This window comes from Podarcis tiliguerta (genome assembly GCF_965153285.1).
Source record: "Podarcis tiliguerta genome assembly, chromosome: 4".
NCBI lineage: Eukaryota > Metazoa > Chordata > Lepidosauria > Squamata > Lacertidae > Podarcis > Podarcis tiliguerta.
This window is the reverse complement of record NC_139537.1, coordinates 3,624,390-3,639,862: the sequence shown is the minus strand read 5'-3', so window position 1 is coordinate 3,639,862 and position 15,473 is coordinate 3,624,390. Positions and strand designations below refer to the sequence as shown.

The 15,473-nt window shown below is 45.2% G+C and overlaps 1 protein-coding gene across 7 annotated transcripts in view; it reads left to right on the top strand.

Moving 5' to 3' along the window:
* SLCO2B1 (solute carrier organic anion transporter family member 2B1) overlaps positions 1-15,473 on the top strand; it is a 67,147-nt gene that overhangs the window by 34,009 nt on the left and 17,665 nt on the right. For all 7 annotated transcript variants that reach the window (XM_083436485.1, XM_083436484.1, XM_083436483.1 and 4 more), the window contains 6 exons: positions 3,227-3,364; positions 3,476-3,638; positions 6,072-6,281; positions 7,543-7,641; positions 8,795-8,925; positions 14,711-14,819. In XM_083436485.1, coding sequence (XP_083292611.1) covers positions 3,227-3,364; positions 3,476-3,638; positions 6,072-6,281; positions 7,543-7,641; positions 8,795-8,925; positions 14,711-14,819 — 850 coding nt within the window. The remainder of the gene's footprint in view (positions 1-3,226; positions 3,365-3,475; positions 3,639-6,071; positions 6,282-7,542; positions 7,642-8,794; positions 8,926-14,710; positions 14,820-15,473) is intronic.

The following is a 15,473-nucleotide window of genomic DNA, read 5'->3' as shown; positions in this document are numbered from 1 at the left end:
AAATGGCAGCTTTGAAGGGGTGTATTGTTCTAATCCTGCAAAAGTTTTTAGAAAGGATAAGCTGAATAAAAAGGGATGCACAATGGAAACCAGCAAAGGGTGAAGGGAAGTCAAGGGATTCTGAGAATCCTAAATATAAAGGTGATTGATATGTTTAAATGGAAATACATTATGTAAAATTTAATTTATTTATTTTTTTAAAAAATAATAATAATGTGATTTTCATTAGAACCATAGCATGCCAGGGCAAGGTTAACCAACCCCCTCCTGTAGGATGTCTGCTGGTTATAGTTTTGTGTTTTTAAAAACATTTTTAAATGATGCACACAATTTCAAACAGCACATTTAACTTCACGACTGGTTTGGTGACCAGTCCCCAGAATTGCAGGCTGGAAAGGATTTCAGGAGGCAGGACTGGAAAGGATTCCTGCTGGGGCCCCTGGAAAGCTGCTTTTCAGTCAGAGAAAGCAATATTGGGTTTAGTCGGCCTTCCCCAAGCAGGTACCCTCCAGAGGTTTTGCACTACATCTGTCAACCCCAACCGGCACATCTGTATGGTGCTATGACTGATGAAAGCACAGCCAGGCTGGCTGGGGATGGTGGGAGTTGTAAGTACAGAACAACTGGAGGGTACCAGCTTGGGGGAAGACTAGGCAAAACATCAGTCTGGTGCAGCATGAGGCAGCTTCACATGACATGTTTTAAGTTTCTTCTCAAACTTCCAGAAGAGCTCAAAATGAGAATAAGCAGCTCATGCTGTGGCCTTTTTGTGCCTGAGCTCTCAGAGCACCATCTGTTACCTGCTGGCTCACTTGACCTTCAGTGCCTCTCTTGCACTTGAATCCAGAACTTGCTTCTAGGCACTTCAAAGCCATCTGCCCACCTGACCCTTTCCTGTGTCAGAGAGGAAGCTTGGCTGTTCCGGCAAGCTGGCTGCAACCCCAGGAACTCTTATCTTTGCCTTTGTGAGCAAAAACATTCCAAGCAGGTTGGAAGCTGCTGCTTCCAAGATAGTGGACTTTTAAAAATAGATGTTCGTTGCATGTGTAAAAATGTAAAACACCCCAGGGTTGGCTCCCCGCTTCCCCTTTTCTTTAAACTAGGGTGTGGGGGCGAACTGTGGAGAAAATGTTATTCAGTTTGCAGTGATTATAATTAGTTTCCACTTGGTATTCAAAACTTTCCACATTTTGCGCCATGTGCAGCGAGTGAGCAATGAACGCACTGAGATAAGGAATGGGTTAAACATGGCCACCATTTTCTTTTTAAACAATTTTTATTGGTTTTTAATCAAATACAATAACCATTAAACACTTATCCAGCAGTATAGCTAATGGTGTTTGTTTTATCCATTGTCCCTAAACATGCACATTCAACATTCAAACATATTACTTAACATCACCTCTCCGCTGAGAATATCCAGCGTTTGGTATAAGAAGGTCTTGATTTTGGTCATTAATATAGTTAAAGAAAAGGGTCCACGTTTCTTGGAAGGTGTCTCTATTTGTTTTGCCCTTAATTGCCCTCCTTGTGTCTGGGATACAGACATTGCTGTATCCCAGATATTGTTTCCCTATATGTTCAGGGATATTTCAGTCTGGCACCATTTTCATTTATTATAATGATAGTAGAGGTGTGTATGGCATAGGGCAAGGATCCTACTCTCGGGCAGTGCCACTGCTGGCTGCTATCTCACATCCCACCCTGCTGACTCAGTCACCATCAGGGAATTGCCAGACACCTGGGCCCACCACAGAGTAGATCATTCTGGTGGGACCCTCCCCATGCTGAGGATGAGGCCTTTGTGCAGCCCCACTCAAGTCACCATATGGGGGTTCCCCCAGTCGATTATGGTTCCTTGTTAATGACACACACACACCCTGCCATTATTTCAAGTTGCAACAAAACAAATCTAATGATAATGGCACTTAATTGAGTGTTCGATAACCTGGCTGTTTTTAAGTCTTCCAGATTAGTGGCTCGCAACAGTTTAAAAGCCCACAAGAATAAGTGGCATGAAATTAAAACACCTCTGATCATTTTTTTTTAAAGCCATGCACACAGGTTTTAAAGTCTGTGTCAAATCATCTTCTAACTTTAAGAGGGTATCTAAAGTGATGTTTGTAGGGAACCACCCTTGATTGTTGAGACTTGGTGTGTGACAACAGAAAAGCACCACCATTTTGAAAGGCAGCGTCAATATGTAACATTAGTGTGACTATCACACATGCAGGTTCCCATCTTGTATTTATTGCTCACAAGCAGTCTGTTTTTTGTGTATTTGCACACACTGTTAGTGGCAAAAAACAAAAAACAAAAACCGTACTCATTCCTTGAGCTCCCAATCCCTCTATTTTGCCTCAGACTAAGAGCCATATTAGTCATAGAATTGTAGAGTTGGAATAGACTGCAAGGGTCAACTAGCCCACCCACATGCAGTGCTGAAATAAAATTACTCTTTGGTCAGAGAACCCAAACAGAGATTTTAAATCACAAAACATGCGGCAAAATAAAGTGTGGAAATGTAGGACGGAAGATGTTTAAAATATGCCCTTGTGAGTTCCAAAACTTCCCTTTTCCCTGAGCACAGAAAAAGGCCTCACCTTTGGTAAGTTAAAAATGGTTTACTTACAAACCCCCCGAAGGTCATATTCTTGTGCTTTTCCGTACAGCATTCAGAAAAAGTTGCACAGGCAGTAAAACTTGGCATATTTCCAAAGTGGTGAAAGTTCCTAAATTATTAGCACAGGAACTCAAGACTGGCTTGTAAGAGCCATGCAGTCTGAGCTGCAGCAACTAGCTGAGACCTCCTCACACATTGAGCTTCTCTAGAACAAAAGCTTGATTAATCATTTCGTCCCAAAGTGAGGGGAGTGGATATAGCTAAGCCAGGTAGGACAGTGTACAGTATTAACCCCTCCATGCATTAATTAGACCTAAGCATGTTGGTTATTTGAGACTGGTTATCCCACAGTTTTAACTCTGCACAGATACATCACAAAACATGATAGTTAGAACTGGGGTTTGGGACCACAGGTATTTGTGACAGGGAAGGGAAAGGAGGCAGAGACTTGGCAGATGGGTTGGAGAGCAGCTGCTGTGTGCCCTGCACAGACTACCTAGTAAGGAGCGAGTCAGGACTCGTTACTCCCAGTGCGGCAGAACAGCCTCAGGTTTCTCAGGTTCCATTTTGATTTTTGTTCATTCTTTTTCTCTCCTTCTGCAGTTCTTCGTTTTTTGCCAGGGGTTTCTGCAGTTCTCTCAGCTGATGACATCTAGCCTTGTGAAAAGCTCCATTTCCACAATCGAGAAGCGCTTTGGACTGTCCAGCCAGATGGCCGGCACCGTGGTCTCCTTCAACGAGGTACCACCTTTGCTCCTTGTGCATCTTTCCTCCCCTGCTTTTATCCTTTCATAAGGATGTGGCTTCCCCAAGGTCCTAAGAGGCCTCTCAACCTCTCATCTCACTACCCAGGTGGGGAACACGCTGCTGATCATCTTTGTGAGTTACATGGGCTGCAGAGTCCACAGGCCCCGCTTCATTGGCTATGGGGCCGTCCTCGTCTCCATGGCTGGTCTGGTCATGTCGCTTCCTCACTTTATCTCAGGACCCTACGAATATGATCGCTCCGTTACTGGTAAGGACTTCCTATGTATGATCTCCTTGGGTACCTTTTCACCACGGAAGTTCACAGTTGGAATTGGGGAAACTGTTGATTCATAGAATCATAGAGTTGGAAGCGACTCCAAGGGTCATCTAGTCCAACCCCCTGCAATGCAGGAATCTCAACTAAAACATCCATGGCAGATGGCCGTCCGATCTCTGCTTAAAATCACCACCTCCCGCGGGAGACCATTCCCTTGTCGAACAGCTTACTGTCAGATAGTTGAGGTAGGTAGCCATGTTGGTCTGACTGTTGTGTTCGCAAAGTAAAGGAAGGATTGAAATCTGATTAATAAGAATACACACAGAGGCTTGAACCAGCAAGACTCTGGGAAGGGTGCGTATAATCGTGTGTCTCTCTGTGCCCGTCCCGTGTGCAGCCCCTGGCCCGGGTAGTTTTATTCACAAAAGAGCTTTTTACAGAGTGTTCGTAAGAACCAATCAGATTTCTTCTGAGCATTTCCACAAACCCACGTGGGGAGAAAGTTAAACTACTAAAACTAATTAAGCACAAATATTTCTGGGGTAAACAAAGAACAGAACTACAAAGAAGAGCATCTGGCAACCCCGAGGTAATAAACAAGCAGTACGTATGATAAGAAGGATGGCCAGGAGGACAGTGACCATTATCCCCCTAATGTGAGATCTGTTTCCTGGCCCTAAGATTAACATCCTACATCAAATCAACTTGCCCACTATCTTTATGGCCCAGGATGCCTGCCTGGCGAAGCAACTGCTGTGTACGTGACTTATGAAGAGAGAGAAATGGGCAGCAGAGGGAAAAGGGCATGAAAAGGGCATGAATGTAGAGTCTTATGGGATTTAATCAGAAATTATCGTCAATATATCAAACCCAGTCAACACAATGCTTTCATCGTGGACACGATGGCTTGATGTATATTTTATAATTCCTCATGGTAATCCCATCTCATCCATACACTGACGCAGTCGAAATGAATTAAAATATTGTCCAGTAGCACCTTAGAGAACAACTAAGTTTGTTCTGGGTATATGCTTTTGTGTGCATGCATCTGAAGAAGTGTGCATGCACTCAAAAGCTTATACCCAGAAAAAACTTAGTGGGTCTCTAAGGTGCTACTGGACAATTTTTTATTTTGTCAGATCTTCCTGATGTTTTGTTGGAATCTCCTTTCTTGTAACTTGAAGCCATTGGTTCGAGTCCCATTCTTCAGAGCAGGAGAAAACAAGCTTGTTCCATCATCCGTAAGACAGCCCTTGAGATATTTGAAGATGGCTATCATATCTCCCCACAATCTCTACCCAAATCTCCTTGGGTAGCTTTTCAGTATGGAGGTTCACATTTGGAATTGAGGGGGAAAACTATTGATTCCCACTCTCATTTTGCATTAAAAAACCACAGACGATCAAGCCAAGAGTTGGACATTGACACACACCCAATTCCATTTTTATTTTATTTTATTGGTTTTTCAATTATGTTTTATTATACTTACTTACAGCTGTACAACATAAACTTAAATTCATTGTTACCAGTAAACTAATACATTTAAAAACACACACACACAAAAACATTTTGACAATAAATTCTCTTCTCAAGCTAAGTTAGAATCTATTGCCAATTTCAGCTAGTCTGATGGGGGGGGGCAATAATGAGGGTCTCACTGCACATTCCATTAAATGAATAGCATGAGACAGTGATGAGAGTGGGTTTTCCCTTCTCTCCCGGCCCATGATTCATAAGAACATGGGAAGAATCTGCTGGAAAAGGCCAGTGGCCCCTCGAGTCCAGCATCCTGTTCTCACAGTGGCCACCCAGATGCCCATTGTGGGAAACCCGCAAGCAGGATTCGAACACAAGAGCCCTCTCCCCCCCTATCGTTTCCAAGCAACTGGTGGAGGCACAGCCATAAGGGCTAGTAGTCATCGATAGCTCCCTCCTCCATGAAACTGTCTAACCCTCTTTTCAAGTCATCCAAGTTGGTGGCCATCACTGCCTCCACCAAACCTTCAACAAGCCTGCTGTACCAGAACTGGATGTGGAGACTGCAGCTGAATGAGACACAGCTCCAGGCAGAATTTTGGTGCCGGCACAAGGTGTCACTGTATTTGAAACCCAAAAGTCTACCACTGCAGGGCCTTCTGGGCCAGTCTCAAAGACTTGGCAGTTTCTGAAGTAACCTGGTCATAAGCCAACTATAGAATGCTCCTCCTTGCACGACTGTGTGCTGCTGTAGCATCCTTCCATATAGAGGCTGGGTAGGGACAGGTAAGAGAAGATGGTAAGAGAACAGAAACCAGCTTTGTGTTGCTGCTGCTGCTGCTGCTCAATAGCTCTGTTTGCTGTGCCCAGTTCCAAAGGGAGTTTCACCCAGCAGTGAAGCAATAGATGGGTGTGGCAGCTTGATAGCATCTCCTTTTGCCTCTACAGGTTCTGAAACTACCACTTCAGACATATGCCTCCCAAACCGGAATGAGACAGAAGTATGCACTAAATCCGAAAAGAAAGAAACTCAAGTGGTTGTGATGCTGCTCTTACTTGGGCAGACACTGCTGGGGATTGGCGGGGTCCCCATCCAGCCCTTTGGCATCTCATACATTGATGATTTTGCCAGTAAGAGCAACTCCCCTCTCTATATAGGTAAGATGCTAGAAACAAAGGCTAGCTGCCCAGGCTAGTGCCTTATACCATATAGGCATCTTGTCTTGAGTTGTGACCTGCAACGCACCTGAGAATGGATGAAGGAGGGCCCTGAGCCAAGGAAAGAAGAGATAAAGCAGCGGTTCCCAAACAGATTGTCTGGATGGACCACAAACAAGAGGCTTATCCACTAATCCTCTTGTCCCGCTGTTTTTCCCTGGGGAAAACCGCTTTTCAGCACTCAGTCAGAGCAAATGGCAATTCAAGTTTTCCCCAGATGGATGTTTGCTCCAGTTGAGCGCTAAAGAGCTGGTTTTCCCTGCGAACGGAGTGGATCAAGGGGGAAACTGAAAGCTCGGGACAACTGGAAGTGTGGAGGAACCCAAAGGCCAAACTAGATGTGTTAATGTTAATGATGTTAATGTTAATAGCTGGGAGGAGGGATTTTCATCAGGCCTGCAGTGAGTAAGGAGTTAAACTTTTTCTTCTCTGTTGCAGTCCCAACAAAAATTGCTCCCCTGTCGCAACCCCCGCAAAATGATTGACAAAACCAGCAGTCAAAGCATAAAATAAATTTAATCATAAAATAAAACAGCTGTCAGGATATGAACCTTGTAGTGGGTGCTACAGTTGAACATGAGGCTGCAAGAGGCCTGTCAGGAGGCTGGCTTTACAGTTTACTTTTTGGGTTGAAAGGGACCCTTATCCCCAGGCAATGGTGGTATGTGTGTGTGGCTTTTTCTAGGTGATCTCCTTTCCTTGAGTAGATGCTGACTGTCTTTGTGATTTTTTCGTTTTACCACCAGGCCTTTACTTAGCAGGAAGCTTCCCACCACCGCCACCATACTAAATTTACCTTTTTAGTCAGCCTGGGCAGGAATTTACCACCATTTGGTTGGGTGGGGATACAGCAGCCTCTGTCTGAAAAATTTAAAACATGGCATGGACTTGCCACTGACCTGGATATGCATCTGCACATACACTGAGCCATCTACAAGACTGGGATGATGCATACATACCCAAACCGAATCTAGGGTTGGAAATCCCCTGGAAAAGTGAGTTGTGTGAATCCACCTCATTATTCCAATCCCACTTAGAGGATAAACTGTTTAAAGATTTTACCACAATCAGGTATATACAGTATACCTGTATATACAGGGCGGTATATACAGTAAATGTTAAATAAACTCGTTGGGACAAATTTTGAAAGATGCTTAGTGGGCTTGCTACTTGAGCAGAAGTTCTGCTTCCTTTTTTACAGGAATCCTCTTTGCTGCAACTACGGTGGGTCCTGCATTAGCATTCATCGTGGGGGCAGCTACGTTGCGCTATTTTGTTGACATCGATAAAATTCCCGCAGGTGAGTTAACAAATGTTCTGTGTGAGCATCTTTGTGAGTGAGTAAATCTCGCAGACACAGAAGGAAGGAAGTGTGGGCCAGAATTTGTGCTTCTGCTCTGATGTCTATCACTATGTCTGGTAATTGTGTTCGTCTTCTTTGGCGATCACTCGTAGCCGAGTAAGATTGTCTTCCATAAACACGGTTTTAACAATGAGTCCGTGAGTGAATGTGTACTTAGCTGAAGTCAGCACTACTGACCTTCCTGTGTCTCAGAGTGGAGGTTTATGACTTCAGTCCTAAGCCACCAGGGTTCAGATTTCATAGAAACAAATGTACACAAAGACAGGCGAGCAAATGGAATCTGCTAGTGTAGGAGATGGGTTTAAAAGAACCAGGCCTCACTGAGCAAATGACGTCCTTCACGGGAAGCCACTACAAGATGTGCGGGATTATAGGATGTCAAACACAGTTTAAAATGAAGATATTTGTGCCCTGACCCCATAGAAATGCATAGCACATTTCACCAGGGATTTGATTCCCTCTAAAAGGGGAAAAAATATTGAACTGATACTCATAATCATAAAGGATATTATTTTTATTCACCAAACAAACAAAAGAAACTAAAACTTAGCTAAGCACTGGTTTTTAAATTAACAACTAAACTTTCCCTGAAAAATACCAACTTTAAAATTAGACAACAAAATATTATTTTGCTGTAGTGATATCAGGTGTTGCTGTAGTGATACAGTTAGTTTTCATGTTCTTTGTCTTTAAACAGATAATGAGCTAACCCAAATTGACCAAAACAGATTAAATTTTCTTCACCTTCCTGTTCTAGAGAATGAGATGTCACTCACCAGGTGTAAGCAAAATGTGGTGAGTGGTGAGATGGAGACAGAGCCATGCAACAGAGATGCAGGCAGAAGAAAAAGGCCAGAATGGATCTGCAGCTTCCACCTGTGCCACTTCCAGAGACAGACACAGGCCGACGCCACAGATCTATTTCAGCCTTTTTGTGCCTTAAAAGGTGGTGTAAAAGCAAATCTGGATGAGCCTGAGTCTATGTTCCTGGCAAAAGGGGTAGGCAGCTGTTGAGGCCTCTGAGAGTTGTGCTATCAGCCACCAAAGCACCAGCGTATCTTTGAGCTCTTCCATGTGCTTTGTGTTTCAGCGGAGATTCACATTAATAACAAAGATCCACGATGGGTTGGAGCCTGGTGGCTCGGTTTCATAATTTCCGCCAGCGTGGTCGCCATTGCTTCAATACCTTATTTCTTCTTTCCAAAAGAGCTGCCTAAAGAGGTAAGGACACGCTTGAGAATAGCTATTCTCAAGGCACAATCTCTTTCCTCTTGAAATGGAAAGTAAGGCAATTCAAAACACTGGCGCATGAGCCACTTCGGCTTAGTGGGTAGGGTGCTGGGCTTGGACCAGAGATATCTGAATCCACATTTGTGCCCTCCTGTAAAACAACCATGGTGCTCTAGGGCCAAGCCCTCTCTCAGTCTAACCTTTTTAACCCACAGGGTTGTGGACGTTTTTCTTGCATTCCAAAATCTTAATAATTTCCATTACTTTCCATTTAGATATAATAATTCCTTATATAAGAGCTACAATCTTGTGATTTCATTCATGTTGGTATATTAGGTAATTTATGAAGTTCCAAGTGAGGAACTCTAACTGTAATCCTTATTCTTTCTTGCGTGTGACATTTTCCTCCCCCCACCCCATGATGTTTTCCTGTCCATATGGTGTTATATCCTTCATTATTACAACTGTTTATGGTTCCCGTCATGTCTTGGGAGAAGCGGTTATCTCAGTTTCCAAAAGTCACTGCATCACTTTGTCAAGCCATCTTCAACATTTTTCCAGCCTAGGAAGAAGAGTCTGAATTCAGACTGCAAATAGTTAATCCAAAAGCTTCTATTCCCATAGCTGGTAGACTCCTTTCTTCCCTGCTGCTGATTTATGGCCAATTGTCCTTATCTCAAACACATTCCTTTGTGGATAAAGGAGGTTAGAGAGGACTTTGCTCCATATTTTTGAAGCATAGTGTTTTTCCCCTCCCTTCCCTCTCAGTTCCTTTCTCTCACGCATGTGCAGTTCCAGTTTTGTTAAATTCCATATTTATATTCCAATTTCTTCCTTCCACACTTGTACAGATTTTTTTTAAAAAACCCCTGCATTCAGGGGAGAGTTGCCATATCATAAATGTAGAGAAAAACTTTGATATAAGCAAAGCGTGAGCTCCTCTCCCCGCATTGTCTCTTTCACCGAATGAAATCCCCTCTCAATCTAAACCTTTTAAATCCTTGTAGCTGGGTTCATTTTCACAGTTTTTTATCTCACCGTCTCTAGAAGGCGTCTAGTTTATTCCAATTAAACAAACCCAATTAGCAGGATAACCTGTGCTTCCAGGAAAGGGATCGGGGGGGGGGGCATGGTCGCAGCAGCCAGAGTACTCCACGCACCCAGTGCCTTTGCCTGCCCTCGCATTCCATGAGGAAGAGAGTGCCAGACCGCCAGGCAAACTGTGGGTGAGAGCAAGGTCCCTCTTCCAATCAAAGAGGAATGCAGAAAATGCAATTTCCCCCATCATTTTCTGGTTATCTCCGTCTATCTTGCTCCACGGTGTTGGGAGAGGCGTACATCCCCTGGCACACAGGAAACAGGAAGCCCAGACAAGCCTTTCATGAGTAGGTGCACCATCAAATTTCAAGTCGTGAAGGTGGAAGTGGGTGCGAGTCTCGCGACAAAGTGTGCTGGCCATGTGGCAGAAGGATGGCTGAGTTTCTATCTTTGTGTCCTGTGTGAGAGACAAGGAAGGCCCAAACCTTTTTGCTGCTAAAAGTGAAGGTGAAAATGGTGCCTCCACAAACGACGTACAGAAGACCAGTCATTGAATGTTACTTCATCACTGGCAAATAGACAGTGTCCTCCTCTACACTTGAGGGCAGCAGACTAGCTTAGGGGGCACAGAGCAGGCACATCAGTTCTGTTCACTCCCTGGTCTTCAGAATCTGCCACCTGAGGCGGCCACCCCACTTTGGCTAATGGTAGGGCCAGCCCTAGGGACGTGGGTGGCGCTGTGGTCTAAACCACTGAGCCTCTTGGGCTTGCCGATCAGAAGGTCGGCGGTTTGAATCCCTGTGATGGGGTGAACTCCCATTGCTCGGTCCCAGCTCCTGCCAACCTAGCAGTTTGAAGGTAAACGGCGTTTCCATGCGCTGCTCTGGTTTCCGTGTTCCGTTGCGCCAGAAGCAGCTGAGTCATGCTGGCTGCATGACCCGGAAAAACTGTCTGTGGACAAACACCGGCTCCCTCGACCTGTAAAGCGAGATGAGCGCCGCAACCCCAGAGTTGTCTGCGACTGGACTTAACTGTCAGGGGTCCTTTACCTTTTTTTAGGGCCAGCCCTAGTGAGAGAACACCAGGAAATAGAACACTGAAACAAAGAAAGAAAGGTGATGAGTCACAGATATATATCTGATCCAGAGGCATTCTTAGAGAAGGTGAAGATGGGCTGTGAAGGGTGGCAGTAGGGGAAGTCTCATTTGTTTGCTAAGTTGCTTCCCCCTTGATTATGAGCAGTTTCTCCAAAAGATCAGATCAAGCAAACACAATCTTCTGCTGAGGCAGAAATGCTTGCTTTTGTGATCACTGGCAAACAGTTTGCTGCAAGAAGCGTGGAGGAGAAGCAGCGTTTTGAAATGAATTGCTCTTTTTCCAGTGAGACATAAAGCCGAGACCCTGGTTGCGCCTGATTGTTAACAATCCCTTGGCATGCGCTGTAAGAGCAGCAGTGATAAGTTTTGATGTCCTGGCCACTTCCCAAGCTGGGTAATTGCTTTTTTCCTGCCTCCGCTCCACCTGCATTTCTCAGTGGAAGCCTCAGCCCAAGTGGCCTGCAAAGTTTCATCACGATGCAAGAAGCCCCAAGAGAATGTCCTGTGTGACGGTCATGGTTTCCTCCTCGTGAGGAGGGGTCAAACTGAAGCTGAGGCAGTGGTAGGGGGAGACAGATGCTTAACCCTTCCCTGCCCTTCTGGTTTTCTGATGCAACTGCTTTCCCCGACTGCGTTCCAGACAGGTTTATCCTCACAAGCCCTTGTAGGGTAAAGCTACTAGATCCCCCCCCCCAAAGAATCCAGGGACACTTTTTTAAAAAGAGAGGGAGGTGGGAGTTATTTTTTAAAAGTTATTTTTAAAAAAAGAAGAAGTAATCTCTTTTGTGGTCTCCTCCGTTGTGTGGCCTTCCTCTGGGCCCCACTTGCTCTCTTGGGGTGCTAGCCACCTTGGAGTAGGCTCAGGTTGGGCCTGGACTTGACCACGTGTCCTTGCACTCTCGGTGCTCTCCTACCTCTCCTCCTTAGCGGCGGCAACAGCAGCGTGGCCAGGTCGGGGCTCCCTCTTTTTTCTTCTTCCTCTTTTTCTCTTTCTCTCTCTTCCTTCTCCTCTCTTCCTTCTCCCTGCATTGGCTCCAGGGTTTTCCTGGCCCTGGAGCGCCGCTGGGCTGTCAGCTGGGCACTTTCACACCCGGCTTGATTTGGGACGCGGGGGGGGGGGGTGTGTCCAGCGGTTTTCCCTTGGCAGCAGCAGGAGCGGCAGTCTCAGCAGCCTGGAGCCAGCCTGGTAGCGCAGTTGGCTCTGGCTGGCTTCAGGAGCTGCCCGCTGCCGTGGCATCTGCCATTTTGCCTCACCGGAAGTCCCCATATGATGTGTCTTGGGCCATTGAACCAATCACGCAACATTCATTCCCTACTAATAAATCTACAACACTTAAAATATAAATCCAGGGACATTAAATGAAATCCAGGGACATTCCGGGGACAGATTTTGGCCAGGGACAGATTTGTAAATCCGGGGACTGTCCCTGGGAGACAGGGATGTCTGGTAACCATATTGTAGAGGTTGGGGTAAGCAGCAGTAGAGGAAAGAAGTGATTTCAGGATGGGGGGGTTAAGCATTCTCACCTGCTGCTTCTCCAAGTCTCTTCCTCCTGACGCTGCTTCCCAGAACAAGCCATCGCCAGGGTTTATACATATACACACACTTCCATGTAATGAGTGTTTTAGCTTTCATAGTAAAACAACTGTACTTGTACCGGCCAGATTCAGCATTCAGCTACTAAGTGCCATGAAGCTGAGAGCCAGGCCAGCTAAATGTCACTTCCCCAGAAAGACAACGCAGGCATTAACCTCTCCACGGAAGGATATTTAAATGGATCTTTTCTGCCTTTAAGTGGAGTGCTGACTTTGCCGCATCCATTTGATTTTATGCCATTCTATTTGCACAGAGTCAAATTGATTTGCCCCTAGGGAATCTCGGGGACAGGGCCGTCCACTGTAACAAAGTCCACAGAGGAGATCCAATAGCCTTAACAAAGAGAAGGACAAAAACTCTCTTCTATCCTTTTTCTTGGCAAAATAGCGGATTTGAGGAGAACAAGATTACAAAAGCAGCAGAGTGATAAAAGGATGTTTTATGTTCGTGACCTCACTGAGTCTTCGGATTTCAATCTCCCTTTCTTGGGCCAGGTTATTAAGCAGGTGGTTATGAACCAGGTGGAGGAAACTGATTTTCTAGATCCATTTCAATTGGGGTTTGGGCCCAGTTTTAGCACAGAAACTGTTTTGGTCATTCTATACGATGACCACTGTTGGGAGGGAGACATGGGAAATTCTACTCTGTTAATTCTACTTGACCTCTCAGCAACTTTTGATACCACCAACCATGATATCCTTCTGGAGTAGCTGTCTTGAGTTGAGGTGGCGGCAGCACTGCTTTGTGGTACCAGTCCTGCTTGGATGCTTGCTTCCAGAGGGTGATGCTGAGGGAGTGCTCTTCAGCTCCATGGAGCCTTCAGTGTTGAGTTCTTCAGGCCTCAATTTTATCCCCTAGGAGGTTTAACATCTACATAAAACCACTAGGTGGGGTCTTTCAGAGCTTTGGAGTATGTTGTCAGCAATGTGCTGATGACACAACAACTCTACCTCTCCTTTACATCTGCAGGTGGGGCAGTGGATGTGCTGGACTGTTGCCTTGTCTTGCCTCGGTAATGGACTGGATGAAAGCCAACAAACTGAAGCTCAGTCCTAAGGGGGCAGTTGCTTAGACTGGATGATTGGGAGGTTTTCTGCTCTTGATGGAGTTACCCTTCTTCTGAAGCAGATTTGTAGCTTGGGGGTGGGTACTCCTGGATCCCAAGGCAAATACAACGGTGGGTGGGATTGCTGACTTTTTTTCCTGGATGCCCCCCCCCCCAAAAAAATATATATCTTTTTTTGGTCAAATGTGTAAAGCTGAAATTGTACAGGTTAAATGGATGGATGCTGCGGGTTGACTCTGTGTGCACGTGTGTGTGTGTGTGTTATACCCCTGCTGAAAATGTCTGTGGAAATCTGTGGGTGGGTTTGGATCAGACTGAAGCAGAATGCAGTTAGCTAATCCAGTGGAAAATGATTTGAATCAGCCAGCTACTAAACTTATCAGATTAGTTGCTGGCTGATATAATAGTAGCTGGCCTATAATGGAAACCGATAAAATACTAAGTGTGCAGTGGGGTTGCATCGCTCTGCGGAAACAGTGGGTTGCAAAGGAGGTGTAGCAAAAAGGGAAACAGCAGTAGGATGCAATTCTGACTGAAGCGGGGGGGGGGGGATAAAAAGTGAGGTTGAGTTCATCTGAGTTTGGGAGTGAGATTGACAAAGTGAACTATGGAGAGACCAAAGCCCAGCTTGAAGGACTCCTGGTCTTTTGTGCAGGATTCTCGCTTTGGTGGACTGATCCAGAGGTTTCCCAGGAATATTACTGTTTCTTTATTTATTGCATTTACTGGTATATAACCCCCCCTCCATTTTCTCCAAGGAGCTCAAGGTGGCATACGTGGTTTATCCCCCTACTCATTTAATCCCCACAAAGTCCCTGTGTTTAGGCTGAGGCAGTAGCTGGCCCAAGGCCACCTGTGAACTTTATGGCCAAGCAGGGATTTGAAAGCTGCTCTTCCAGCTTCTAGTCTGACGCTCTGACCACACTGACTCATAGCCTTGTGTTTATGTCTAATGCAATGTCACTTGCCCAATTCTAGGAAGAGTCGCCCCAGAACAGCCCTTCAGACGCTCAAAACAACGACTTCCTACCCGAAAGAAGTAAAGATAAAGAACTGAAAGACTACACGCTGAAACAGTTCATCGGAAGTAAGCTTGTGTTTATTTGCCCATCTAGAAGCCCTGCTCGTCTCTGCATACCCAAGTTATGAAGCCTACACATGTCTTGGTTCACACATTACACAGGCACCCATGTTTCCCCATGTAGGCATGAATCTTTGGGCTATTTGCTCCAGAGTTTGTTGCACACCACAGAGGTTGCTGCACTCACTTAATTACTTGAAAGAATTCGCAAAAACAAATAAATCCCAAGTAATATGGCTTTGCATCTTGAAGAACCGAATGCAGTTTTGGAGTAGAACAAGATTATACACAGGCTACCCTAACCCACACAACCTGAACCAAGAACTTGTACTTAAACTGTGTACACATCACCTGCTTAAAATGCAGCTAGATTGTTTATCAGTTTGGATCCAAGTGAGTTTAGTGTGATATTTCATAAAGAAAAGACAAGGATGGATATCGATTGTGGCTAACGTCTTGTGTGGAAGCAAACTGGATGCAGTTTGCAGCACTAACATATTACTACTAGAGAGAGAGGTAGACAGAGATGGAGAGTCTGTTTGTTGCTGCATAAGTTACACAGAACATGTTAGTGATGTGGCAAGGTTAAATGGGGGCATAGACAGACCAGGGGAAGGCTCAAATGCAATTAACCTGGGTTTGGACTATGTGAGGACAGAG